This window comes from Astatotilapia calliptera, chromosome 4, assembly GCF_900246225.1.
Source record: "Astatotilapia calliptera chromosome 4, fAstCal1.2, whole genome shotgun sequence".
Classification (NCBI taxonomy): Eukaryota; Metazoa; Chordata; class Actinopteri; order Cichliformes; family Cichlidae; genus Astatotilapia; species Astatotilapia calliptera.
This window is the reverse complement of record NC_039305.1, coordinates 4,019,639-4,032,141: the sequence shown is the minus strand read 5'-3', so window position 1 is coordinate 4,032,141 and position 12,503 is coordinate 4,019,639. Positions and strand designations below refer to the sequence as shown.

General features: G+C 38.0%; 2 protein-coding genes across 4 annotated transcripts; both read left to right on the top strand.

Moving 5' to 3' along the window:
- The first annotated feature begins 160 nt into the window (after positions 1-160).
- On the top strand, positions 161-9,580 carry dhrs7ca (dehydrogenase/reductase (SDR family) member 7Ca). Of its 3 annotated transcripts, XM_026164045.1 has the most exons (8): positions 161-299; positions 1,739-1,822; positions 2,293-2,458; positions 2,570-2,682; positions 7,484-7,694; positions 7,766-7,858; positions 8,586-8,735; positions 8,833-9,580. In XM_026164045.1, the coding sequence occupies exons 2-8, from the start codon at positions 1,787-1,789 to the stop codon at positions 9,036-9,038; spliced, it is 975 nt and encodes a 324-aa protein (XP_026019830.1). In that variant the 5' UTR covers positions 161-299; positions 1,739-1,786; the 3' UTR covers positions 9,039-9,580. The 3 variants fall into 3 exon arrangements, with proteins under 3 accessions (XP_026019830.1, XP_026019831.1, XP_026019833.1); XM_026164046.1 differs by lacking the exon at positions 1,739-1,822 and having other exon boundaries at positions 163-299; XM_026164048.1 differs by lacking the exons at positions 161-299; positions 1,739-1,822 and having other exon boundaries at positions 2,375-2,458; positions 2,548-2,682.
- Positions 9,581-10,787: 1,207 nt separating this feature from the next.
- LOC113020249 (protein NATD1-like) lies at positions 10,788-12,415 on the top strand. Its single transcript, XM_026164043.1, has 3 exons — positions 10,788-11,034; positions 11,708-11,826; positions 11,914-12,415. The coding sequence occupies exons 1-3, from the start codon at positions 10,881-10,883 to the stop codon at positions 12,028-12,030; spliced, it is 390 nt and encodes a 129-aa protein (XP_026019828.1). The 5' UTR covers positions 10,788-10,880; the 3' UTR covers positions 12,031-12,415.
- Positions 12,416-12,503: the final 88 nt, after the last annotated feature.

The window sequence follows — 12,503 nt, the reverse complement described above, 5'->3', positions numbered from 1 at the left end:
GTGTGCTGTTTTATGCAGCAATGCGTAATTATTTATGGGTCACAGAAGAGGGGCAGCCTCCTGTAGCCAGTAGGAGCCCCATCTCCTCCCCACCTGTCATTCTAAACATACCATGTTGACAACATACATGGAAAATAACTGACTCAGCTGTGCTGCTATTAAAAGAGCTCAAATCCTAAAGTATTGCAATGCCTGGCCGGTTGGGCTGCTGTCATGTCACAGGAGCTGTGCTGAGCAGAGCAGCTACAGCTCCTCAGGAGAGGAATTAAACTCGACTACCTGCAGAGGCCCAGGAAGCGGTAAGCGGTGGCTGCTAATTCAATTCCTTGCAAATGTCGAGGTTGGGTGGCTCAGACACTCAGAAATGAGCTGCTCATTATAATCTAGCTGTGAGTTATGCAAAGTGCAGAGACCATGTGAGGACGGTGGGGAAACTTTGCTTTAATGTAAAATTCGACCGCAGACTCAGAAGGCAGAGGGACTGAGAAGTGCTCCGTTATTTCCCGACTTTGTTTTGGAATAACCTGGCGAGTCCGGGGTGACACTGAGCCTTTGTGAGGGCCACAGCATCTATTTTTAGTGCAGTGTATTTTTAGAAAACTCTTCTTGGACGAACAGCCAGTGCTTGGCATGGTGAGCCTTAACTGAAAGGTTATCCTCAAATTCCTGGTTGGATACAACATGCGAGTGTCTGTCTTCACTGCCAGATGAGAAATGTGTAGAGTTAATGGTGGTATGAGGTGGCCAGTGGACTAAACACCAAGTAACTTTACACTGAAGTCATTTTGTGTCTTTTTGTTGCTGTTTTTTGTGCATTTGTCGTACTTTCAATCTCAGTCACCAAAGACTGAGTACAGAGTAATCCAGACTCACACTGGACCTGTTGTCATTTTGTCTCTTTTCACAACTTTTTTTTTTCTTGTGTCTGTTTGCTTTTTTATATTTGTGATTGTGTTTTATCTCGTCATTTTTTTCTCTTTGTTTAAACTAATTTTGTGTCTCTCTGTTGTTATATTTTTTTGTTTTGCAGTTGCCTTTTGTGTGCGTCGGTTGGATAAATATCTGTTCCTTTGTTATTTTTCTCTTTTCCTGCAACTTTGTCTTTTCATTGCTTTTTTGTGCATTTGCTTTGCAGTTTTTTCTTTCTTAGTTTTCCCCTGTTGTGATTTTTTTGTGTTTTGTGTTCTAGTGTTTACTGTCATTTTTGTCTCTTATTGCAGGCTTGTTTTTTTCTCTCTTTGTAGTAACTTTTTGTATCTTTTTGTTGCCATTTTTATCTTTTGTGCTACATAAACAGTATAAATGATGGATGTACCTAGAGTGACGTCATCCACTGGTTTCTGAGGTCGTGTTTTTAAGCCTCGAGATGAGCATTTTCTCCGTTGCCATCTTGGTTTAAAAAAAGTGGATGTGATGAGGACGAGCAGGTCCAACTGTCAGACGGTCACTGGCTAGTGGTTATCACAGATATGGTAACCCATCCAGGGATCTGGCATCATTTCCTAATGCCTAACTCTAACCCTACGATTCACAAGACAAATTTGTTTAAAGACTTTAAATAATAGTGTGAAAAGCTGGACTTGATATCAAGTAGTTGATGAGAACTTGTGTATAAATATTAAAATATCCAAGTATACTGTCTGTACAGAAGAAAGACATTAATGATCTCTCATTTGTCTTTATTTTGATTACTGGTGTAAGAACGTGGTTTAAAAACTCTTCTCTGTTTTTGTTTCAGAGTCATAAGAACACATAGTTAGACTTAAAAAAGGTTGTAAAGGGTGAGATGGATTCCAATGTAACAGAGCCGGAGAGCTTCTGGGTATGAAACGCATGTAATGACTCACTTCCATCCCATCTCATCTGCATCAGTAAAATTCAAATAATATTCAATTTAAAACGTAAATCCATGTTTCAGACTTGAAACATGCTTTTTGTGCCTAACCACGAGTTCAAGAGCATTTGTGGCTGTAAATGAGCACCTACCAGCACCTGTACACCTCACACAGCAGCTGGAGTCCCATTGTCGTTGCTAAGACGCAGAACAAAACCCTGACAAAAAGGCAGAATTACATTTTTACACTTTGGTAATTGTACTGACTGCCAACCGAGGTCATTAGAGGACTGATTTTTCTCGGCTAGACTAACAGTTTCCCACGCTGTGTTAGAGGTGTGTCTGTGTTTCCTCAACATTTTGTCAACAAAATGTCAAACGTTTGACATATATCAAATATCTAGAAAGAATCATCCTTTAATTTCATTCCTACATGTTACAACTAAAACATTTTTCAGGAGATGGACTCGACGTGGACCACCACTGTGCTCCTGGTGCCCTGCGTGGTCCTGCTAACTGCTGGATTTTTCTACCTCTATGGTGTAATCATGGGACTGTTGTCCAAAAAGTCTGTACGCAACAAGGTGGTGGTTATAACTGATGCTTTATCTGGGCTTGGAAAAGGTAACACACACACACACACACACACACACACTTTGGTAATTTTAGGTGAACCTTTTCACAGCATCTTTAAACTGAACTTGGTTTCTTAGCAGTTCTATATGTTGTGTGAAGAGTGTGCAGGCGTGTTTCACAAAGGAGGCGCGAGGCTGATCCTCTGCGGGAAAAACTGGGAGAAACTCGAAGAACTCGCTGATGATTTGGCAAATTCTTCGGATCCAACAGTGGTAAGTCTAAAAGCACTGAAATTAGAGATTATAACAGCTCGTAGACCAAAGGACCGTTGACAAAGTACTCAGTGAAGTACACTATATTGCCAAAAGTATTCACTCACCCATCCAAATCATTGAATTCAGGTGTTCCAATCACATTCATGACCACAGGTGTAAAAAACCTAGGCATGTAGAGCAGGGGCGGAGCGTGGGGGTGGCTTACGGGGCTCAAGCCCGGGTTGTTTTGTCAGAAGCCCGGGGTATTTTGGAGTGTAATTTTTTCATAGTTAGATGCCTGGCTGACAACTGTATAAAACAAAAAGTACACACAATATTCGAAGCACATAGTGCACACTGTGGGAATTTACGACTGTGCGTGAATCCCCCCTGATATTGGTATGATCCAAGCTCAGGCACTAAGCGACTGAGCGAGGGGGCGGGGGGAGCTGCTGCCCGTGAGTGCGCTGTTGGAGAGACGGAGCCAGCCATACTAAGGAGAGCTTAAGTTTGAGCAGGTACCAAAGCAAATCATTCGTACCGTACAAATAATGTAAATATGACGGTGCATCACGAAAGATTGATATGAAACTGATCACTTGACCAATATTATTTTACTTGCTCTTCAAGTGAATCAACAAATGGCGAAATGAAAAGCTGAACAAATGCTATTTTTTAGAGAGTCTTAGCTTACGTGTGTTTATTTCATATTTTCAGTTCTTACCCTCCCCGACTAATTCGGTTTCAGTTATGTACTGAAATATAAGAATGGACATTAGAGGGTTCTTTCAAAGAAAAAACTCAGGTAAATGTTATTTTATATATTATGCTTTGTATGTTGTTCAGTATATTTCTATGCAAAACAAGAGGGATTTCAGTACACAGCAGGATATTCACATTTGTAACCAGATATTTACATACACTTTAGGGAGAAAACATAAAACATTTTTACTGTACAACATCAATTTAGAGTAACCTTTTGTTTTAGATAAATATTGAAATATATTTTGAATTAGTTAAATGTCAGAATAAAGAGAGAGAGATCGGTCTATTTTTTATCACTTTCATCAAATTTAGGAGTACATATACACTAAGTTTGTTAATTAATAAGAAAACTCCAGACGATTCCATTCTGAGCTGAAGAAGCTTCTGATAGGTTAGTAGAGTCCATGTGAGTAAATTGGTGGCACAGCTGTGGATGCATATAAGGCAAAACACAGAGGCTGTTTCTTTGAAATGGGAAAATCAAGAGATGTCAACCAAAACACCAGGAAAAGAATCGTGGAGCTCCATAAGTGTGGCTCAGTTTGAATACAATTTGGTGCCATTTGCAATTAAAAAACACAGACAGTTTCTCTCTTTACTCTTAAAGTTAACAAATATGTTTTTATATTTATCAATCTAAAAAAATAAACATTTAGTCTGATTTGATGTTACAATTAAAAAAGTGTTTGTGTTTTGATCTGAAGAGTTTGTAAATATCTGGTTTCAACTGTATATTTGATGATTGTCAGCACAAAGAGGGAGAGAGGAGCAGAGATTGAGATGGAGAGTGAGGACAGAACAGAGATGAACAAGAGCAGGTGAGACACACATGTTAGTCAAATGGTTGCTTACTAAAAGTATCACCGTATCATAGGTACTCATGTATCTCGTACCTAGTGTTTCTTTTTAGGTTTGCTATTTTTCAAATTCTATATTTATTAAGTTCTGCAGGCTTGTTTGCACAACAAGGCTAAATAATTACATAAACTTTTCTCAATCTAAATATTGTACTTTGGTAGAATTAAATAAATAAGTGTAGTGCAGGTCTATGATGATTTTTAGTGCTACTATCATCTAGTTCTGATTGTGGTTATGTCTTGGTTAAGTCCTCAGTAATCCTGCTTTTGAACTGTTGTAGTCCTGTTTTAATTCTGGATCAGTTCTGGGTCTGGTTGAATTGGGGTTTAGTCCCTGTGTCTTGATACAGCCCCGACTTCGTTCTGTCTTGCTGCTCAATTAAAAAACTAGTTTAAGGTGTCCTGCATGTGTGATATATATATTTCCCTATATGAAGTCATTCTTTTTTGAACAAAACTCAAAACAGAGCCTATTAATCTTTCAGTCATTTCCACACCCCCCCCCCCCCCCCCCCCTCAAAAAAAAAAAAAAATCCCACATGCATACTACCCTTTAGGGCTAAGCCCCGGGTGTTTCAAATGTCTGGCTCCTCCTCTGATGTAGAGTGATCCCAACTTTGTGCAAACAGTTTGGGGATGGCCCCTTCCAGTTCCAACATGGCTGGGCACCTGTCCACAAGTCTGTGCTGGAGACTTGTGAAATGGATGAGCAAGTTTGGTGTGGGAGAACTTGACTGGCACAGTCCTGACCTCAACCTGACAGAACACCTGTGAGATGAATTACAGTGTAGCCTGTGACGCAAGCCTTCTCGTCCGACATCAGTGTCTGACTTCACAAATGGGCCTCTTGAAGCATAGTCAAAAATTCCCAGAAACAATTCTAAACCTTGTGGAACGCCGTCCCAGAAGAGTTGAAGCTGTTGTGGTTGCAAAGACTGGCCCAACATCTCAGTAAACTCTGTGGATTAACAATGGGATGTCAGACGAGAAAAATCCTTTGGGCAATATATTGAATCAGAACACTGTAAAAGATGTAATCACTAATAATGTGCAGTAAAGCTTCCTTTTCACTGGCATTTATTACCAGGCTGCATTTTTTGCTGGTGGAGCTGCTCTTAGGGTCTTTGGTGGATTGTAAATGTCAAAGTAATTTAAAAAATGAAGAAGTGAAAACTTACATTTTCTTCCCTTTTAAGATGATGAAACATTTTTGAATTAACTTGAACCACCTTTTCAGAATTACTAGGCTCCACATAAAAAGAGTAATTTCAGAGTTTTTGCTGTTCAGTATAATCAGAGTTTGCAGTGTGAAATAATGACTTAAATGTTTGAATGCAACAAAGCCAGAGAGCTTCTGAGTATGAGACACCCGTTTTTCATATAATCACATTATGTGAAAATCACCTTAATCGGATCCTAATAAGGGTTTGACTGAAAAGATCAAAGTGAAGCGACAGATGTGCATGAAGACTTGATGTTTCATGAGCTTCAAGCTCTTTTATCAAAGCTTCATAGATAATATGAACCCTCAACGGTCCTAGAACCTGTATCTTTTCTGACCCTTAATAGGCCAATCGAAAAGCTCTAACTCTCGTCACGATGTGCTTCCCTCTCGCATTATCAAAAATGCCCTGAACACTATAGGACCCTGCATCTCACTTCTAATGAATTCATCCCTCTTATCAGGCTAACCCTCGCCAACCTTCATTGGCTCCCCGTCAAATACCGTATGGTTTTTAAAATCCTTTTATACACTTTTAAAATTTTAAATAAATTGGCACCCAGCTACTTAATCGACCTCCTTGACCTATACATCCCCACGAGAGCACTCAGATCCTCTAACCAGGGGCTCTTAATGCAACCAATGTCTCGACGGAGGAGTAGGGGGGATCGTGCTTTTGCTTTTGCCCAAAACTCTGGAACAGTTTGCCGATTGATGTCCGTGCGTCGGAATCCATCCAATCCTTTAAATCACGTTTAAAAACCCACCTGTTTAAGCTTGCCTTCCAAACAACTTGGTTTTTAACTTTTCCCTGGTTCATGCTTGTTGCCACGTCACCATCTTATAACTGTATATCTTTTGCTGATAATTGTATTTTCCTGCTCCTTTACTGCTGTAACCCCGCAAATGCGGCTTGTCTGTGAAACACTTTGATGTACCTGAGACTTTTAAATGTGCTATAAAAATAAAATTGAAACAGAAACTGAACTGAATATCATAGATAACTACAGCATCAGGAAAACTAGGAAAACACTAAGAATTTACTGGGGGAAAAGAGGTAGAGCAGACAGTGAAGACAACAGTTATGAATATACAAAGACTGAATACAGGTGGAAACAGGTGGAAACAATCAAGGGATAACAAGATAAAGACAGTAAAGCTAAAGACAGACAGCACAAAAACTACCAAAATAAAACAGGAAGTAAAACAGGGAATAAACAAATCACTGGGGCACAGGGGAGGCAGGATAAACAGAAACTCAAGTAATTACATAAAAACAAAACCACAACCAAGAAGAGAACAAAACTCAAACATGTGAATACAAACATAAAGAAACCAACCAGGAAACAACTTATAAGAATACAAATCTCAAAACATCACCACACAAAAATCCCAAAATTAAAACCACAAATCAGGCACAAAATCCTGACATGATATTCTTAGCGTAAAGAATGATAACATGAAGCCAACACTTCAGTGCATTTTGTCAATAAGAAAAAAAATTCTTCCACTTACACAACAGGAATTAAGAAGACTCGAATATAAATTGGCTGTTGTTCTGCTGTCACATCACTTCCTGTGACCACTATTTGGCTTTATAGAACAGCCACTAATGTTGCTGCAGGTCACGTAGAGCCCACCGTGCAAATGTCACACATGATGCTACACTGAAATTCACCGTAGCACCACACCCGTCAAGAAAAACTCAAAACCTTCCACATTTGTTCTTCTAAAGACTTTTGTGTATGAAACACAAACAATTAATTATATTATTTCTGTCTCTGCACATTTATGTAAATTCTGTGTTTTTCAGCATGTTAGCTATTATTACTGCTATTACTATTACTACTAATAATAAACAGATTTTAATTGCTCAAATCATAAGTACTGCATTACAAGTGAAAGTAAATGAGATGTAGTCACCATACAGCACTTTGCTGCCATGCAGACCTCCTCTGCTGTTTCTCCTCTTCAGACGTTCCCTCCTAAGTTGGTGCTGCTGGATTTTGGAGATACGGACAGCATGCCTGAGGCAATTGCAGAGATCCTGGACTGTTATGGGTGCCTGGATATTATTATCTTTAACAGCAGCATGAAGGTGAAAGCTCCAGCACAGACTGTGTCTCTGGAGGTGGACAAACTGCTGATGGACAACAACTACTTTGGGCCCGTCACTCTGGCTAAAGGTAGATGATGGGAACATGTTCAACTTTGACCTTCTAAGGGTGAGACGATGAAGGCTGAATTTCTCTTTCAGGCGTGCTGGCCTCCATGATCTCCAGGAGAAGTGGTCACCTGCTGCTGGTTAACAGCATCCAAGGGAGACTAGCTGTGCCTTTTCGCAGTACCTGTGAGTTTTTAAATTCCCTTTTTCATGAAACATCAGATAACTTCAGTCTGCATAATGTTCGTATTACAAAAACTGGTTTTAGTTTATGGTGAACTCATTTGCTGTATGTTGAGGTAATCTGTTGTAAAACTGCTTAAACTGTTTCTGTGGAAACAACAGAAACGTTAGTTCAGTCTGTATTTTGTTTCTGATCAGTTACAAAGCAAACTCGAGATTTTTGACAAGAATCAACAGTTCTAATTACTCATTTCTTTGATATTTGGTAACAGCAGAATTAATAATAATCTTAGTAGCTAAATGCAAGAAATGGTGATGTGTTATTTTCTCTATTTTTCTGCCAATAGTTTTTCTCAATAAAATATCTAAGTTACTAAAAATTATATATATTTGAAAAATATTATTTTATTGAAAAAAATTCAAATTGGTATGAAGAAAGTTCATTTTAAATAACTAATGTTAGCCTAACGCTAACATTGAGTTACCATTAACACTTAGCATTAAGCAGCAAGTATTCAGATTTGGACTTTTTTTTTATATATTTATTAAAAATGACTTAAAACAATCCATTATCAAAGTTTTCAGACTCCTTCAAAGACGATATTTAAAAATTTGAATGTAAACATTTTAAAATTCCAGTGCAGAGTTTAGATTAGATTAGAAAACAAGTTTAGATTATTCCTGCTGTTTCCTCAGAGAAGATGATGACAGGTTTCACTCTGTATCTTAGACGCAGCCTCTAAACACGCTGTTCAGGCCTTCTTTGACTGCCTGAGAGCGGAGGTGGAGGAGTACGGCATCTCCGTCAGCACCATCAGCCACAACTTCATCAGCTGCTCTGCGTCTGGAGCCCCAGCCACCTCCAAATCCCTGTGGTCGTGTGAGTAAACTCAGAGGAGGCAAGACAGATGTTCAAACACTTCTTTTATTGTTGAAAATGCTGAGTGTTATTTCCTCTTCCTGTCGGCTCACTGCAGTGTTGTACACTAAGAAGCCCCTCGGCGTTTCTCCTGATGAAGCCGCCGCGGAGATTGTGAAGACTTTAAACAATAAGAGGAAAGAGGTGGTGATTGCTCCCTCGCTCCCTAAGATGGCCATTTACGCCAGGTCCTTTTTCCCAAATGTGTTCTTTGCTGTGATTGGTGCAGGGGTGAAGAATGCCGCCATCGCCGCTGAGATGTAGATACTGCCTCAGCACCGGGATGATGGGACACATGACATGAGGTTTTTAACAAATCAGTGGAAGTCAAAGATATTTTAATGATCATTTGATGTTCGTGTGCATGGCGCATCAGTTCCAGATTTAATCCACATCACATTATCTGTTGCTGTTGGTTTAATTGAATTGTGGGAAAATCAGCGATATGATTTTCATGAATCATGAAGCTGCCACACAGAGTGGGGGCCAACAGGGGTCCAACAACAAATGTTTGCCTCTGAGCTCCTAAGTGGGTAAATCCAGCCTGTGGATTAGTGTTTTGTCTTATACTCAGATTTGTGTGTAAAATATTGATTTTCTTCATTTTAATAAACAGAGTTTCCTTAAAACTCAACAATCAGGAGTTACAGGACTTACAGCACTTACTCATATTTATAAATGTTCACTTCTTCTTTAGTTTTCATAGCAGTTCTATCAGAAGGTGACGTATTGAAGAGATTTTGCATCTGTTGCCGAATTTATGGACCTATTGCTGTAGGTTGTTGTTGTTTTTTTTTGTTTTTTTTTTTAAAAAAAAGGCTTGTTAACATATTATTGTTGGCACCGAGATCATATGTAAGACTATGGACAAATGTTATTTTACAAGTTTGGAATTTTCACATGATCTTAGAAAGAATTTCCTGAAAATGACCACATAATTTAATACTTATTATGGCGACAATGGAATTTTTATTGTATTTAAACTATAATCAAAGTATTAACTATGAAATATTATTAAAATATGAACTATTTACTCATTATTCATTCATCATGAAATGTGTCATTTACTGTATGAGTCATGGTTTGAAGTGTAATAATTACTTTCACTACTGCCACTGAAAATAAACTGTACAAATAACAAGCTTGCTAAAAGCTCAAAATTTCAAATTATTTCTGAATAAGTTGACATTTCAAGAAACTAACTTGAAATTTGTAACTTCAGAGTGGCGTTTTTTTTTTCAAGAAGAAGAAACCAGCTTCCATACCTTACTGACTAAATCTCACAGAGAACTTAAAATTGTATCTATAGCTATAGATATAGATATATATGTTTATACATATACATATATATATATGTATTTACTGCTCTATAATTTACGCCACACTTTGGAAATGTTTGTACTTACTTGATTCAAATTAACAGATACATTTACAAACAGCTTTTACATGAAAGATGTTATTGAGCTTTAACAGAATGCTTGGAAATAAGATACAGAAATATTTTCATATTTGGGTTCATGTTTATGATCGAAATAGTTAGGGATGTTTCATGGTCATGAAATTTATGACTGTGAAGAAACACACAGCTATATAAATATATCCTGGCTGCTTTTGTCCGAGGTGCTCTTTGAAATAAAATCACTGGGTTAAATAAATCAATCATCTTGAAACACCTCTGGGCTCTTAATTGAACAGTTATTTTGAAGAAAAATCGAAATTAATTTTAACTTGAATTTCAATTGTGGGACATAAAAACTTCATGCATGGAACAATTATTCTTAAAAATCATTTTATAAACTCTGTTCCCAACCACAGATGTCAACTTGTGGTTCTTTCAGTGCCAAATTTCTCTCTTATAATGTCTCTCAGTAGAGAGTTACAGAAATGGAACCAATAATTATAAAAAATACTAGGATTACTGTTCTGATATGACAGTTTTCAGTGAAATGAATATCCTATGAATCCCATTATTTTGTTTTGAAGGTCAAAGGAATTTAATGATTAACTCCTGCCTCATGGCGCACTCTGGCGGACAAGTCAGAGAAGACCTGATCGTCGACGCGCTGTCGTGTTTTAGCTGTTTATTTAATTTAATTTTTAAAATAAATGGCTTTTAGAATACTTTCCAGAGTCTGTACACTGAGTCACGGACTGAAATCCTCTCAGACCGCCTTCAGTACGTTAAGCTCCGCCGGCAGTTTAAAGGTTGAACATGACCGACGTAACCAGCGCTTCACGGTCACCGCAGGCAGCAGTACTGGTAAGCACACAGCCCGAGTTGCAGCTCCCCTTCCCGCGTAGAGCCTCTAAGAGAGCCCGAGGTGTCGTCGCGGCCTGATGGAGGACATTTGAGATGATTAATTATTTTAAATTCAATATTGTGTTGTGTGATGTGTTTCTCTTTCAGTTGTTTATTTGGATCCCTCTCACACATAAATCCCTCTCACACATAAATTGTGTGTAGCAATCAGAGCGCTCAGCGAAATTCCATTTAAAAATGTGTGTTTTAATGGTTTCTTTGGTTAAAGTCAGCTTCTTTTTAACCCATACCAATGTCATATATTTTAAAGGGTTCAGTGCCACTTAGCTAAGAGATCGGCATACTTATTGTGATCTGTACTAATGTATTTTGGTGAAATCTTTGCTAAGTCAAGACCTAGCACAACAAGTTGCAGGGGAGAAGTTGGGGTTTAAATTAAGGTGTTTTTGATGGGAATTTGGTATTTTCTGTTCCAACTGATTTAATTTTGCTGAAAGTTTCACAAGTTCCCCATTTGAAAGAAAATGAGCTGTATTACTTTCTATGAAATAGCATGAGATAATTTAATCTAGGAAATACAAAAATCATGTGGTGATTTTTAATTTTTTTTTTCTTCCTATAAGCATCTGCTTAATATTATTGTAATAAGGAGCCATTACTGTCCTCTTTCTAGCGGACCATGAATGTGGGGTGCTGAAATACAGATTCACTGGGGAGAAGGAGGTGGACCTGATGTCGACCTTCGTACCCGAGACATACAGGGGCCATGGTGTTGCAGCTCTGCTGTCGAGGGTAAAACTCCAGGTGTCAGTCAACTCGTTTCAGGTCATACGTGATTTTTTTCTGAGTAGTTTTAATGTTTGTTTTGTTTCTTAACAGGCTGCGCTGGACTTTGTGGTTGAAGAGAACTTAAAGGCTCATGTCTCCTGCTTGTACATAAAGAAGTACGTTGAAGAACAACCAGAGCAGAGATATAAAGAGTTTGTCATCACTTGACTGCAGCTTCTATGGCACCTACATGCTGTATGTCTGTGAAGGTTCTCAGTCATCCAGGTCTTCATAGTTTAAGGAGTCCAGACGCTTTTCTTTCCAAGCTCCTTAGACTACATACTGTAATTCTACCTCTAATTAACTACACTCGCACAGTGTGCAATGTACAAGTGAGAAATCTCACATCATTCAATGTACATTTAAACAATTTTAAATGTAATGTGGACTATATTTGGATAAAATAACCAAAAATATAATTAAACCAATGGGTTGAAGGTGATATTTGTATTATAATAAGAACAGTTTAACAGATAAACTGTGATTCTTTTAAAAATATCAGACTGTGTGCATGCATGACTGAATTTTCTACCAATAAAATTCATTAAAATGTAATTAAAAACCTTTGTTATACTATACAAGCGTATTATTATATTATACATGCAGAATTATGTAGTTGATATGTAGAGTAAATAATACAA

Excerpts from the sequence above, each read along its gene's own strand:
- dhrs7ca (XM_026164045.1), top strand. The coding sequence starts at position 1,787 with ATGGATTCCAATGTAACAGAGCCGGAGAGCTTCTGG. Across the intron at positions 1,823-2,292 it reads CAGAGCCGGAGAGCTTCTGG|GAGATGGACTCGACGTGGAC; the intron begins GTATGAAACGCA and ends AACATTTTTCAG. Across the intron at positions 2,459-2,569 it reads TTTATCTGGGCTTGGAAAAG|AGTGTGCAGGCGTGTTTCAC; the intron begins GTAACACACACA and ends TGTTGTGTGAAG.
- LOC113020249 (XM_026164043.1), top strand. The coding sequence starts at position 10,881 with ATGGCTTTTAGAATACTTTCCAGAGTCTGTACACTGAGTCACGGACTG. Across the intron at positions 11,035-11,707 it reads CACCGCAGGCAGCAGTACTG|CGGACCATGAATGTGGGGTG; the intron begins GTAAGCACACAG and ends TCCTCTTTCTAG. Across the intron at positions 11,827-11,913 it reads TTGCAGCTCTGCTGTCGAGG|GCTGCGCTGGACTTTGTGGT; the intron begins GTAAAACTCCAG and ends GTTTCTTAACAG.